The following is a 16,028-nucleotide window of genomic DNA, read 5'->3' on the forward strand; positions in this document are numbered from 1 at the left end:
AGCAGCGGCTGTCAGCACACCCCGACACTGTGATTGACAGCTCGCTCTATATATATGCACCACACTGTACACAGAGAGCAGCGGCTGTCAGCACACCCCGACACTGTGATTGACAGCTCGCTCTATATATATGCACCACACTGTACACAGAGAGCAGCGGCTGTCAGCACACCCCGACACAGTGATTGACAGCTCACTCTATATATATGCACCACACTGTACACAGAGAGCAGCGGCTGTCAGCACACCCCGACACTGTGATTGACAGCTCACTCTATATATATATGCACCACACTGTACACAGAGAGCAGAGGCTGTCAGCACACTCCGACACTGTGATTGACAGCTCACTCTATATATATGCACCACACTGTACACAGAGAGCAGCGGCTGTCAGCACACCCCGACACTGTGATTGACAGCTCACTCTATGTATATATATGCACCACACTGTACACAGAGAGCAGAGGCTGTCAGCACACCCCGACACTGTGATTGACAGCTCACTCTATATATATGCACCACACTGTACACAGTGAGCAGCGGCTGTCAGCACACCCCGACACTGTGATTGACAGCTCACTCTATATATATATATGCACCACACTGTACACAGTGAGCAGCGGCTGTCAGCACACCCCGACACTGTGATTGACAGCTCACTCTATATATATGCACCACACTGTACACAGAGAGCAGCGGCTGTCAGCACACCCCGACACACTGATTGACAGCTCACTCTATATATACACTCACTGGCCACTTTATTAGGTACACCATGCTAGTAAGGGGTTGGACCCCCTTTTGCCTTCAGAACTGCCTCAATTCTTCGTGGCAGAGATTCAACAAGGTGCTGGAAGCATTCCTCAGAGATTTTGGACCATATTGACATGATGGCATCACACAGTTGGCGCAGATTTGTCGGCTGCACATCCCTGATGCGAATCTCCCGTTCCACCACATCCCAAAGATGCTCTATTGGATTGAGATCTGGTGACTGAGGAGGCCATTTGAGTACAGTAAACTCATTGTCATGTTCAAGAAACCAATCTGAGATGATTCGAGCTTTATGACATGACGCATTATCCTGCTGAAAGTAGCCATCAGATGTTGGGTACATTGTGGTCATAAAGGGATGGACATGGTCAGCAACAATACTCAGGTAGGCTGTGGCGTTGCAACGATGCTCAATTGGTACCAAGGGGCCCAAAGAGTGCCCAGAAAAAATTCCCCACACCATGACACCACCACCACCAGCCTGAACCGTTGATACAAGGCAGGATGGATCCATGCTTTCATGTTGTTTACGCCAAATTCTGACCCTACCATCCGAATGTCGCAGCAGAAATCGAGACTCATCAGACCAGGCAACGTTTTTCCAATCTTCTACTGTCCAGTTTCGATGAGCTTGTGCAAATTGTAGCCTCAGTTTCCTGTTCTTAGCTGAGAGGAGTGGTACCCAGTGTGGTCTTCTGCTGCTGTAGCCCATCTGCCTCAAAGTTCGACGCACTGTGCGTTCAGAGATGTTCTTCTGCCTACCTTGGTTGTAACGGGTGGCAATTTGAGTCACTGTTGCCTTTCTATCAGCTCGAACCAGTCTGCCCATTCTCCTCTGACCTCTGGCATCAACATGGCATTTCCGGCCACAGAACTGCCGTTCACTGGATTTTTTTTCTTTTTCGGACCATTCTCTGTAAACCCTAGAGATGGTTGTGCGTGAAAATCCCAGTAGATCAGCAGTTTCTGAAATACTCAGACCAGCTCTTCTGGCACCAACAATCATGCCACGTTCAAAGGCACTCAAATCACCTTTCTTCCCCATACTGATGCTCGGTTTGAACTGCAGGAGATTGTCTTGACCATGTCTACATGCCTAAATGCACTGAGTTGCCGCCATGTGATTGGCTGATTAGAAATTAAGTCTTAACACACAGTTGGACAGGTGTACCTAATAAAGTGGCCAGTGAGTGTATATATGCACCACACTGTACACAGTGAGCAGAGGCTGTCAGCACACCCCGACACTGTGATTGACAGCTCACTCTATATATATATGCACCACACTGTACACAGTGAGCAGCGGCTGTCAGCACACCCCGACACTGTGATTGACAGCTCACTCTATATATATGCACCACACTGTACACAGAGAGCAGCGGCTGTCAGCACACCCCGACACTGTGATTGACAGCTCACTCTATATATATATATGCACCACACTGTACACAGTGAGCAGCGGCTGTCAGCACACCCCGACACTTCAGAACTACAGGAGAAATGTGATATTACATTAAGCTAAGAATGTAGTGAGAGCTGTTTTGTATAAGGGTGGCCCACCAGCATAGGCAATAAATAACAAGGTGTTACATTGTTAAGACAAGCCAGAAAACAGCAAACATGCCGCTCCATCTGAAAAGACAAGTAACAGTTGAGGAACATAATTCTGCCCTATATCTATGTTGTATCTTTTAGGAATTCATCTCTAATAACTGTGGTGTTTGTATGCAATCAGTAAGTGAAGCCTTGTGCTACCATCTGTCAGTACTGTTGGGCACAAGGAGAAAGCTGTCCATTTGGCTTCCATTTTGCATGACCTATGTTTCGGTGGTGTCTGCACAGGCTTTGCAGCATGATATTATAAATGTGCACCTGCTGTCTGCATGCAGCCGGCCAGTCATAAGAAGGCAGATTATAGGCTTGTGGTGTACTTCTCTGATCACTAAGGCCGATATCTAACAACGAAACTTCCCCAGAGATAAAACTGACAGCAGCAATGAAAAGTAATGGTGTCATAAAACAGCAACAAGGCTAGAATATTGTCTATTACACTTCTACGCAGCAAGAAATGATAAAATGTTTCATTCAAACCTGCTGAATTAGTTTATAACTTCTTTTGAAATAAACTAACTGTTCATACTTTACCCTTTTTTCTTGACTAACCCCCCTTTCTGTGGTCTCCTTCCCCTTTTTCTCTCCTCTTCTAATTTCCTCCTTTCCTCCCTACTTTCTTCCTTTCCTCTTATCCCTTATCTTTCGTCTTCTGATTCCGTCTCTTGCCATCCTTACTGTTAATCTTCCCTCTCTTCTTACCTGTGTATCCTTCCTCTTCTTCAATCCCTACTCAAGCATTGGTGGTTCAGTGGTAGAATACTCGCCTGCCACGCGGTAGGCCCGGGTTCTTTCCCGGCCAATGCAGAGCAGCTCTTTACTAGAAGCAATGGGAGGAAACTGAATGGGAGGAGACACAGATTAGATATTAGAAAAATCTTTTTGACAGTGAGTGTGATCAATGAGTGGAACAGGCTGCCACAAGAGGTGGTGAGTTCTCCTTCAATAGAAGTCTTCAAACAGAGGCTGGACAGACATCTGTCTGGGATGATTTAGCGAATCCTGCTTTGAGCAGGGGGTTGGACCAGATGGCCCAGGAGGTCCCTTCCAACTCTACCATTCTATGATTCTCCTCTGCTGTTATCTCATCACTCCCTCTCTTCTCCCGCTTTTCTTCCCTTGGTTCTCTCTTCTTTACCCTTCTTTTCTCTCCCTTTTTTTCTTTCTTTCACTCCTCTCCTCTCAATTTCTCCTCTCCTCTTATGCTTCTCTTTTCTCCTTTCTTTTCCATTTCACCTCTCCTGTTTTCCTTTCTCTTCTCTTCTCTTCCCTCCCTTCCTTTTCTTCTTTCTATCACTCACTCATCTCCTCCCTTCCCTTACTTCTCTCCTCTTATCCTTCCATTCTCTCCTCTCTTCTTTTCCTTCTTATCTATTGTATCTTCTTTTCATTTCTCATCTCTCCCCTCCCATCCTTTTCTTCTGTCTTTCACTCCTCTCCTTTCTTACCTTCTCTCTCCTCACCAAGTTTCCCTTACCATCTTTCTTTCGCTGCCTTACTTTTCTTCTCTCTTCCACGCCACTACTTCCTGACATTCCCTTTCTTCTCTCCACTTTTACCTTTCTTTCTCTTCTACCTTTCCTCCCTTTCTTCTCTTGTCCAATTCTTTCTTCCCCTCTCCTCTCATTTGCCCATTTCCCTTCCACATTTATTTTTTTCTGTCTTCTGCCCTACTTCCACCCTCTTCTCCACATCTTTCTTTCTCCTTTCTCTCCTTTCTTGTCTTCTTTGCACTTATCTCCTCTGCCTTTCTTCCACCTCTTCCCTTTTTCATTCAGTTCATTCATTTTTACCTTTTTTCTTATCTCCGTTATGCTTTCCTTCTCCTTTTTTCTCATCTATTTTCCCAATCTCCCATCTTCTCCGTCACTTCCCTTTACTTCTCTTCTACTTCTCTTTTACATTCTTCCCTTAATTTACCTTTTTATCCCCAATTATTTGTCTTTTTTTTCCCCCTTACCTCCCTTTCCCTTCTTGAACGTTATTTTTAACACACAGCTATTTAATCCCCTTCTTGCTTTCGTATATTCTAGGCATAAACCGAAAGGTGATCTACTCCCTAGTTGGCTCGGCAGATGGACATTTCACTATGGATGAGCAATCCGGCATCATTGTCCTGGAGCAGCCCCTAGACCGGGAAGTCCAGTCCTCCTATAATATAACCGTGAAAGCATCAGATCGGAGCCCCCTACAGCCATTATCTTCATTTGCAGTTGTTACAATCACGGTCCTGGATGTCAATGATAACCCTCCAGTATTTGAAAGGAGAGATTACCTGGTCACGGTTCCCGAGGACACGGCCATTGGTTCCCAAGTGATGTTCGTATTTGCCGCCAGCAAGGATATTGGCTCAAATGCAGAAATAACATACAGCTTCAGGACCGGAAATGAACATGGGAAGTTCAAGATCAATCCCAAGACAGGTAAAAGGCAATTATCCTCAATTTTCCAAGACTCTTTGGTGACTTTTGATCATGTCTTCGCAGGGGGTAAAATTTTGATTGAAGTAAAATTATTGACTAATCTTGATGTATCCCTACGGGGAAAAAGTGTCTGTACGTTTTTGACGTAGACGGAATTCTTCTGATTGTTGCCTAACTTGGACCTTTTTGGTAAGCTTTAATGTCAAACGATTATCACTGTAATCTGTGACTCTACCACAGCCATCACCAGACCAGATTTTACTGAGACTTACTCAATTCCAAGGGGAACTGTTGAATAAAACCCCTAACATTAGAGTTGCCTTAGTCATCTTAAAATGACATGGAGGGAGCCGAGTGGCGACTGGTGACATTGAGATCCATAATGGTATTGGAAAAGCTTAATATCATCCCTTATTGCACTGGTAAAGGTGGCCATGATGGGCAGCACAAACTTTTTAAAATCTAGAATGCTAAAAAAAAATCCAACTAGCTTATTTTCCTTTCCAGGAGCGATTGTAGTCATCAGTCCTCTGGACTATGAAGGCTGTAAAAACTTTTTTCTTGTGGTGGAGGCTAAAGATGGCGGCAGCCCTCCACTTAGCGCACTGGCGACAGTAAACATCAACTTGACGGATGTGAATGACAATCCTCCGACATTCAGCCAGGAGGTTTACAGCGCTGTCATCAGCGAAGACGCCTCTATCGGCGATTCTGTCATTATGGTAAGTGTCAGGGTTAGAACTTTACTTAAGAACCTATTAAAACTCTTATGCCGCTGAGTGTTTACTGCTCGGGATTTTATGATTTCTTGCTTACCTGATCGACTCGCGCCCTACTCAAGGTCACGGAATAAAATAAATATCAACACGCCGGTTACAATGGTCTAATAAAATGTAATAAGAATTTTACGGACTGACTGAGTAAACATGTCCTCTTCTTGTAAGCAAACATTATACCTTGTACTGAAATGCGTTGGCCATAAGAAACGCGTCTAGAGAGCCTTTATAAAACCTAATTACATTTACGGGGCAACAGCAAGATAAACACAAGCCGTACACTGGGCAAATTTATTTCCTCTTAGACTGTATTTGTTATGGTTATTTGACCCCCCCCCCCGTTCCCAATAAAAATAATCTCCAATGAAGACCTTGATTTGCCCTTTTATGTCCAGCATTACATTAGATACGTTTACCACTGGAAAATTTGAATGACAACCAATTTTGCTGCTGTTAGATCTTTCATAGATGATTGTCACTCAGCTTTTTAAGACTCCTGAATGGTCAATCCGTCTATCTGTGCAGCGATGCATCCTCCGCACCGTGTTACTCTACAGCTAGACAGAATCTCTGTTCAGGAAAGCTGGGTGACAACTCTTGTGAGATCTAAAATGATGGCCATTCTGGCTGTCACCCAGTTCATCACTTTTGCAATTTGCTGATCATAAAAATTTGCAGTTGTACTTGAGATAGTGAAAGTTTTGTTCCGTTTACAGCTCGACCATCGCTGTTGTCTAGTTTGTAAGCACTATGCTGAAGCTGTCCGGGACTAGGAGGAACAGGGCGCTCCAGCGATCCTAGACAGCTTCAAAACAGCGCTTACAAGCTCAATAAAGAAACAGCTTGTAAGTGTGGCGCCCCTGAGGCTCAGTCGCCACAGAGGTACTGCACCTTCTCCTAAGGTGTGGTCCCCACCATCCAGGTAAGTTGGAGGCTCCTGACCACGCTCCAACACTCACACCACACACAATAGAGTAGTTCAGCATAACCACATTGCGGCTCTTTGCTTAGAGAGAGGCAGAGCACCTTTGGTGGTTCCCTGCTTGGAACACTAGACGTGCTGGGAGGTGGGTGGAGTTCAGAGTATATATATGAGCGGGATGGTTTAGGATGAGGGGTCAGTCTGACAGGAGGTCAGTGAGGAAGGAAGCCACTCGGGAGGAGTGGGGATCCCTGGAAGAAGGGATGGAGGAAGAAGTGCTGCAGCTGCCTCAGTGACCTGAGCCACCTGGCACGGGAAAGGAAAGGAAAGAAGGAGAAGGACGTTGACCTGAAGCCTGAGCTTTCATAGAAGGGAAAGGACAAGTACGGAACGTAGGAGTAAAAGGGAACACAAAGGACGTGGGATAGAGGAAGAACCCTGCCTAGAAGTTCTAAGCGCAAGGCCGGGGCCCGATCCCCGAGGTTGTATGAACACTAATGGTTCTGCAGCAGACACCGGTGGAGTAGTGAGCTGTAAATGCACTACTCCCATATAAGACTTGAGGGCACAGCAGCAATACGGATAGAGAGCCGGGACTTAGAAGTAGAGAGTCCCCGAAGCAGGCTACAGCTGTCTGCCGTGCAAGTAGAGTTCTTGGGAACATCTGTCAGGAGGAACTCCAGTGTAACACGGTACTGGAGATCTTCACACTTAAAGGCGCTATAGAGGAGACGTTCAGGAAAGGCACATAAGTTGGCGGAGTGTGGAAGGGAGCTTTCCATCTTGCCTGGAGGTTGACTGAGTCCCTGACCCGGAGGACACGGCACAGAAGCGGGCACTACAGGCTGTGAGTAAAGCTTTGGAACTACATGCCCTGGTGTCCTCCATTCCTTCCTGCGTCCGTCCACCTGACACTGCTACATCCCCTGCGCCAGACACTACATCACCTAAGTGTCTCCACATCTACACTGCCCTGGGACTACAGCCCTGCCTGTGGAGGGCTATACCATCATTGCTGCACCACACCATCTGTCCTGGAGGATCTGCATGCAGCGTCGGCTTAACACCTCCCTTGCCGAACATCACAGGTGGTGTCACAAACTATTCATTTAACTCACATCTTTCTATTACTTGGGCGCCCAGGGCCACGGTCCGGGTCACCACCGCTGTGACACATCCCACTGACACCGGCCCGGTACCGAGTACCCCACAGCCCTGGGAGGGCAACCCATAAGCGCTGCTCTTTTTCTGTTGTCTAGCACAGGGTTCCCCAACTCCAGTCTTCAAGGCCCACCAACAGGTCATGTTTTCAGGATTTCTTTAGTATTGCCCAGGTGATAACTGCATCACCTGTACAATGCAAGGGAAATCCTGAAAACATGACCTGTTGGTGGGCCTTGAGGACTGGAGTTGGGGAACCCTGGTGTAGCAGCAGTGGTCGGTCTCCAAGGCAAGCTGTAAACAAGAGAAAAGTGTTAATATCTCAAGAACGTTTGAAATTTTAACATTCAGTAAATTGCTTGTAATTACAATCAATATCTGACTATATGCCTATTAAGGAAGAAGGGAATAACCCATTAATGACCCCAGTATTAAATAGAAGTCTTCTGGCATATTATGCTCCAAATTAAGGGGTGCATGACTCTTTATAAAGTTGGAAAGTATTGCACCACAAGGTATAATCCATTCCAGTACAGATTTAGCAATTTATAAAGAAACCCTCTGCGTAGCTCCAATATAAAGTGACCAAGCGACCTCCCTTCACACCTTGCGCAGCTGCACCATGACAGTGCACATTGGCGGAAACACGATTTGGAGGTATTGTCAGCACTTGCTACATCTGTATGAGCTGGTGTACGTTAGTGCTGTAATCTCTGATCATTTCTGGCATAAATGACAGTAAACCTGTGTGACTGTTTTGGCCTCGACCCCTATTTGCTAAGCCGCATGTGCTTTTTTGAACAGTGGTGAGAGTTACAGTCATATGTTAAAGTTTGGGCACCCCTATTAATGTTAACCTTTTTTCTTTATAACAATTTTGGTTTTTGCAACAGCTATTTCAGTTTCATATATCTAATAACTGATGGACTCAGTTATATTTCTGGATTCAAATGAGGTTTATTGTACTAACAGAAAATGTGCAATCTGCATTTAAACAAAATTTGACTGGTGCAAAAGTATGGGCACCCTTATCATTTTCTTGATTTGAACACTCCTAACTACTTTTTACTGACTTCCTGAAGCACTAAATTGGTTTTGTAACCTCATTGAGCTTTGAACTTCATAGCCAGGTGTATCAAATCATGAGAAAAGGTATTTAAGGTGGCCACTTGCAAGTAGTTCTCCTATTTGATTCTCCTATGAAGAGTGGCATCATGGGATCCTCAAAATAACTCTCAAATGATCTGAAAACAAAGATCAACATAGCTTTTCAGGGGAAGGATACAAAAAGTTGTCTCAGAGATTTAACCTGTCAGTTTCCACTGTGAGGAACATAGTAAGGAAATGGAAGAACACAGGTACAGTTCTTGTTAAGCCCAGAAGTGGCAGGCCAAGAAAAATATCAGAAAGGCAGAGAAGAAGAATGGTGAGAACAGTCAAGGACAATCCACAGACCACCTCCAAAGACCTGCAGCATCATCTTACTGCAGATGGTGTCACTGTGCATCGGTCAACAATACAGCGCACTTTGCACAAGGAGAAGCTGTATGGGAGAGTGATGCGAAAGAAGCCGTTTCTGCAAGCACGCCACAAACAGAGTCGCCTGAGGTATGCAAAAGCACATTTGGACAAGCCAGTTACATTTTGGAAGAAGGTCCTGTGGACTGATGAAACAAAGATTGAGTTGTTTGGTCATACAAAAAGGCGTTATGCATGGAGGCTAAAAAACACAGCATTCCAAGAAAAACACTTGCTACCCACAGTAAAATTTGGTGGAGGTTCCATCATGCTTTGGGGCTGTGTGGCCAATGCCGGCACCGGGAATCTTGTTAAAGTTGAGGGTCGCATGGATTCAACTCAGTATCAGCAGATTCTTGACAATAATGTGTAAGAATCAGTGACGAAGTTGAAGTTACGCAGGGGATGGATATTTCAGCAAGACAATGATCCAAAACACCGCTCCAAATCTACTCAGGCATTCATGCAGAGGAACAATTACAATGTTCTGGAATGGCCATCCCAGTCCCCAGACCTGAATATCATTGAACATCTGTGGGATGATTTGAAGCGGGCTGTCCATGCTCGGCGACCATCAAACTTAACTGAACTGGAATTGTTTTGTAAACAGGAATGGTCACAAATACCTTCATCCAGGATCCAGGAACTCATTAATAGCTACAGGAAGCGACTAGAGGCTGTTATTTTTGCAAAAGGAGGATCTACGAAATATTAATGTCACTTTTATGTTGAGGTGCCCATACTTTTGCACCAGTCAAATTTTCTTTAAATGCAGATTGCACGTTTTCTGTTAGTACAATAAACCTCATTTGAATCCAGAAATATAACTGAGTCCATCAGTTATTAGATATATGAAACTGAAATAGCTGTTGCAAAAACCAAAATTGTTATAAAGAAAAAAGGTTAACATTAATAGGGGTGCCCAAACTTTAACATATGACTGTATAACATTTTTGGTTAAAACTGATGCCCAACAAAATTTTGACCTTTTAATAGTCCTCCCCCAAAAAATCAATGAATACCAGGAGACAACAAAAAAGTGACTTAAAAAAACCTCCCAAGTGATGAACCGGGCACAAAGTCTGTGATAACGTCTTTTTCTTTACATGAAGCTCTTTTCAGGTTATGCAGGAGGTTTTCCTGCAGTCCTATGTAAATCTATTTGAATATTTTTATTATTAATAATCGTCGTATCATTTTGAATCGTAGGTATTTGCTGAAGACCTGGACAGCCCATCAAATGGACACATAACTTTTTCTATTGTTAACGGTGACCAAGATAAACAGTTCATGGTGGATCCGGTCATAGGACTGATAAAAGTCAAGGACAAGTTGGACCGGGAGCGGGTACGGAGACATATTGTTTATTATGCCTCATGTTGAATAGGGCCTGTGACGTAAGTGCTAACAGAGAGCTGCGCCGTCTGTTCATTCCCTGGTCGGTCATATAAATGGTTGCTATAGAACGCTACTTTTCCACTATAGGGAAAATGTAATGAAAGCCGGACCCTTCTACCATTTAGGGTATTCATCGTGGTTTCCAAAAACATTTCATGTCTGAAACCTTTAGGCCTCATTCAGATTTTACATAATGTGTTGTCCACAGCAACCAATCAGAGTTCAGCTTTCATTTCTTAAACTGCTTTGGTAAAATGAAAGCTGCGCTGTGATTGGTTGCTATGAGCAACACAGGTAGTTTTCTTTTTAGAACAGTTTTTGATAAATGAGGCCTGGTGGATTTTTCCACTCTTACAGGACAGGCTGTGGATTATCCACATGCTGTTTCTGTGGATTTTCACAACACCAATTTTACCCTTGTCAGCGGTATAATCTGTGGAAAATTTGTGACAAAATCAGCATGTAAACGTCTGTCCCGCTCACTAAAGTACAGCCGTTCTAATGAGTGGTTCACAGACATTGGCCGGGTTCCCACTGCACTATGGCAGTCTGTTAATGCTGCTATAGCCTCCCATTAACTAACGCATCGCGACGTATGCCGTGAAGCAGTGACGGAGCCTCGGACACGGGCTGCAGCGTCTGAGGCTCCGTCACCGCTAGCGCTGGTGAGTCATCAGCGCTAGCGGTATAGCATAATGTTATGCGTTGATAGGGCTGGTTAACGCATTGTGAACCTGGCCTTGGTAGGCCACGTTCACACAGTCAGTATTTGGTCAGTTTTTACCTCAGTATTTGAAAGCCACAACCAGGAGTGGGTGATAAATACAGGAGTGGTGATGTGTTCCTATTATTATTACTGTGCACACGTTGCGGAATCTGCTGCAGATCCACAGCAGTTTTGGTCCTGTGGATCTGCAGCAGTTTCTTCTGCGTGTACAGTACCTTTATATTCAATGGAAATCCGCAGCATGTCACTTCTTTGTGCGGATTCCGCAGCGGTTTGACACCTGCTCCATGATCAGGTGTCAAACCGCAGGTCTTTTGACCTGCGGATTTAGGCTATGTTACAACCACAAAAATGTCCAAAAACATACTGATGCAGTAGGGGAACCTTCACTGGTCTATGTGCACACAGTGCGTATTCTGCTTTGGAATTTTCCGCGCAGAATTGACTAAATCCGCAGGTCAAAAGACTTTCCATTTTTCCTGCGGATTTAGTGCATTTTTTGTGTGATTTTACTGCATGTTTTGTGCGGTTTTCCACCTGCGGATTTCTAGAATGGAGCAGATGGAAAACTGCAGCAAAACCGCACAAAAGAAGTGATGTGCTGCATTTTTCAATCCGCAGCAAATCTGCATGGAAAAAAGCGCAGCATGTGCCCTGCGGATTTTGTTTTACATAGCCTATAATGCTACTGTACATCACATGCAGTTCTGCTGCGAATCCGGAGGGCCAAATCCGCTGTGGATCCGCAGCAGAATCCGCACCGTGTGCACACAGCCTTGGGCAAAGCCGCGCGGACAAATCCGCAGAAGATTCCGCAATGTGTGCACACACCCTTATCCTTTTCCTCTGATTGTTCCACTCCTGGTTTTGGCTTACAAATACTGATAGAAAATACTGACCAAATACTGATAGTGTGACTATGGCCTCACAAATGAAAAAACAAAAATCGGGACATTTAATCCCTGCTCTCAAAGCATTCAAAACCAGAATGCTAACATATGGGCATAGGGTTGCCACACTCCACTCCTATTTTTCGGGTTGATTTGTGAGACAGTTGGAGAGTCTGCGTACACCGATGTGTTCATCACATTATCCATTTATTTACGTTACGTACCGTATATAGCGCCAACACTTATGGCAGCGTTGTGCAGAGATTGTCATCACTTGCATCATTCTCTATCCCAATGAACGAAGTCTAACCTCATACCAGCACATGCTCTCGTACCAAATTCATAGGAGGCCGATTGTCCCATCGGCGCAACTGTAAAAAAATTAGTAGTCATTTAACTAAAGCAAGCAGAGATCTACACTACTGTGCAAAAATTGTAGGCAGGGGTGGAAAAAATGCTGCAAAGTAATAATGATTAACGGGGTTGTCCACTACTAGGGCAACCCCTTCTTATGCCCCAATAAAATAAAAAAGCCTATACTCACCTCCCATGCCGGCGCTGTTCCAGCAGTGTTGGCACTCGCGTTTCCGGTGCTCTTGTGCAATTGTATTACACGTTGTGCCTGGCACCCAACAGCGCTGGTGTGACTTTCGGACAAATTGAACATGAAGAGGAAGTCAGGGCAGTGGCTGATCTCTGACTCCCTCTTCATGATCAGTTCGGCAGAAGGCGGAGAAAGTGACTCCATCGCTGATTGGGCGCCAGGCTCTTGTGTCATCACAACCACCCTGGGACCACGAGTGCCGACACCGCTGGAACAGCGCCGGCACAGGAGGTGAGTATAGGCTTTTTTTTATCGTTGCCAAGAGTGTGGAAAGAGAAGAGGTTGTCCTAGTAGTGATTAAAAAATAGAAGTGTTACTAGTTTATTTTTATTAATTAGCAAAATGCAAAGTGAATGAACAAAAAGAGAAATCTAATCAGATCAGTATTTGGTGACCACCCTATGCCTTCCATCAATTCCTCTAGGTACTTGTCACTTATGCACAGTTTTTGAAAGAACTCGGCAGGAGGTTGTTCCAAATATCTTAGAGAACTGACCCCAGATCTTCTGTGCATGAGGCTTGTGCAGATCCTTCATGTGATTCCAGACAGACTGAATGATGTGAGATCAGGGCTCTGTGGAGGCCGGATCATCATTTCCAGGAGTCCTCGTTCTTCATTATGCGGAGAATAGTTCTTAATGACATAGGCTGTATGTGGACTAAGATCTGTGGGTTAGTCCTCCAAGATGTTTGGAACAAATTCCCTACAAAGTTCCTTCAAAAACGGTTTGCATGTGTACCTAGAAGAATTGATTAAGCCAAAGGGCGGTCACAATAAATATTGATTTGAATGTCATCTCTTTTGTTCATTCACTTTTCATTTTATTCAATTATTTATTTTATTTATTGATAAAATTAAGAGAAGTGTTAGATGGCCATATAACTTGGACGAGGATCGCAACTCAATGCTTGGACTGGCTGCCGTCTCTCCCGACCCAAGCGTGACCGCATTTATTTTTATGCAGTTATCATACCGGTGGCCAGTCCAAGCATTGCATTGTGATCCTCATCCAAGTTATACGGCCGTCTGACTTTTCACTAAAGGGAACCTGTCTGATGGGTGTCGCTGGTCTTGCTCGATGCCTCCACTATCTCCGCAATCAACGTCCTCCTGCCCTGGATTATGTGGATAACGCGTCCTATGTCATCCACCCAGCGCCCCCCAACTCACTCTTGCACAGGCATGCTTCTTCTTCCCTGCTGTAGGCAGAGCAAAGAACTGTAATGCTCATGCACAATGAGACGACAAAGAGCGCCGATGACCCAGAAATTAAACCGACTCATGCGTATTACAGTACTTTGCTCTGCCTTCGGCACGTCTGTGCAGGAGGGAGATGTGGATGACATAGGACACATCATCCATATGAAGAGGGGGTAGAAGGATGGCGATTGCGGGAATACAGGAGGCGCCGAGCAAGGCCAGCGATGGTCATTGGGCCATTGGACTGGACAGCACCGTATGGGGGGGATTATAAATGGTATTTTTTGGGGATATGCAGAGGAGATTGGAGACTTATACACAGGTTGCTGGACTGTTGGGGCATTAACGGTGATGGCCGTAGTTTATATTGGGAAAACCCGATGACAGGCTCCCTTTAAACTATATTAACACTTCTGTTTTTTAAATTTTTCTTACTTTGCTGCATTTTTTCCAGACTTGCCTAAAACTTTTGCAGAGTAGAATGTTATGATTGAGTCACCGTAGGAGGCAAAAACAGAAATGCTAGCTAAGTCCAGAAAACCAGAGAAGTTGGCAGCTATCGGATTGCAGACCCCTGAACCTATCAACACAACTAGCAGTAGCCGTGGGGGGTTCCTACGATGCCCTAGACCCCTCGATCACAGCCGGAGAATTAAATAGGCCTAAAGAAAGAAAGGGGAAATCTAAACTGCCCCAGAGCAGACCCCAAAGCAAAAGGCAGCCCCCAACATATAATGACGGTGAAGCAAGATGAAAACACTAACACAGACAGAAAGATAGACTGAGCAAAGACGGGGCCCAAGCTAACTAGATAGAAAAGGACAGGAAGGCTGCTGTCTGCAATCCGTGAAAAACCCTATGAAAATAAGAGCCAACAGACTGACAGTGAAAAAGGCCCTGAAGACGCTAGGCTTCAAAAAAGCTATGTCAGTACTCAGGAATATTCTGAAGACAGAGCTACAGGCAAAAGGAGATTCAGCTCACCCCAGCAGGGAATGGCAGAATACAGAAAAGCCTGGAAAACAAAAACAAAACACAAATGCTAACAGGCAAAGCAGAAAACTTAGTTTTAGAGGAGCAGGAATCAGACTGGTGTCCTAGAAGTCCACAGAGAAATCACCCGCAGGGCAGAAGGGCGTCGGCAGCCTTATATCCAGTCCGTGACTCCACTCAGCCAGTCATCCTCATTAGGCTCAGGTGCCTGATAATCAGGCTCATTACCTTCCTTTACCAGAATAGGGAGTTCACCAGACCTCAGTGACGAAGGGGAAAATGAACTCACAACAGTAGAATATACTGTACAAAGTACATTAAAAAAAATTTAACATGCTGAAAGTGGAATATCCTTTAATTACACAGCAATTATTTAAAACTAAATCCAACCTGTCTGGATGATGTTACTACTTAAACCAGTGGTATGGTTCTTAGTCTTGGTCCTAGTACAACAATAAAAATGATACCTGTCTTGTAGTAATCGGATGTACTGGCGCTGAGAAATCGAACTTTGAATTCACGTTCAAATCAGTCTGGAAGCGCATTAAGGGGGCGTGTCCATACACTCAGAGTACATAGACACGCCCACAAATGCACTTCCTGAATAATCGACTTGTGACTTTGAAGCTTGATTTCTCAGTGCCAATACATCGGATTAATACAAGCCAAATGTAATTTTTATTGCTGAACTAGGATCTATACAGCCATATCAGTAGATTCAGTTGTAAAATCCACCTGACAGGGTCCCTTTAAGTCCTAAAAATTCTATATCACCCTCTAAAGTTCTAGATAAATAACATTTGGAGATGTAGCTGCAAGTAACCGTGATGATTTCTAGTAACATGTCTCCGGGAACCAAATAGAATTACGACGCCGTCACTAGAGGAAGCCTTGTGTGAAGTGAGGAGTCCCCTGGAAGCTGATAAGGATGACTCTTCACACCCTCAGATCATCATATGTTCCCAAGAGGTCCATGGCCTAGGATTATATTTCCCAGCTAAGCAGCTGATAGTCTTGTGATTCTGAG

At 44.6% G+C, this 16,028-nt stretch overlaps 1 protein-coding gene across 6 annotated transcripts in view; it reads left to right on the plus strand.

Moving 5' to 3' along the window:
* The window catches only part of FAT3 (FAT atypical cadherin 3), a 745,842-nt gene that overhangs the window by 665,540 nt on the left and 64,274 nt on the right, over window positions 1–16,028 (plus strand). For all 6 annotated transcript variants that reach the window (XM_073569283.1, XM_073569280.1, XM_073569281.1 and 3 more), the window contains 3 exons: window positions 4,422–4,811; window positions 5,319–5,533; window positions 10,398–10,535. In XM_073569283.1, coding sequence (XP_073425384.1) covers window positions 4,422–4,811; window positions 5,319–5,533; window positions 10,398–10,535 — 743 coding nt within the window. The remainder of the gene's footprint in view (window positions 1–4,421; window positions 4,812–5,318; window positions 5,534–10,397; window positions 10,536–16,028) is intronic.

Source organism: Dendrobates tinctorius, unplaced genomic scaffold (assembly GCF_039654945.1).
Source record: "Dendrobates tinctorius isolate UK_male_01 unplaced genomic scaffold, ASM3965494v1 ptg000023l, whole genome shotgun sequence".
Taxonomy (NCBI): domain Eukaryota; kingdom Metazoa; phylum Chordata; class Amphibia; order Anura; family Dendrobatidae; genus Dendrobates; species Dendrobates tinctorius.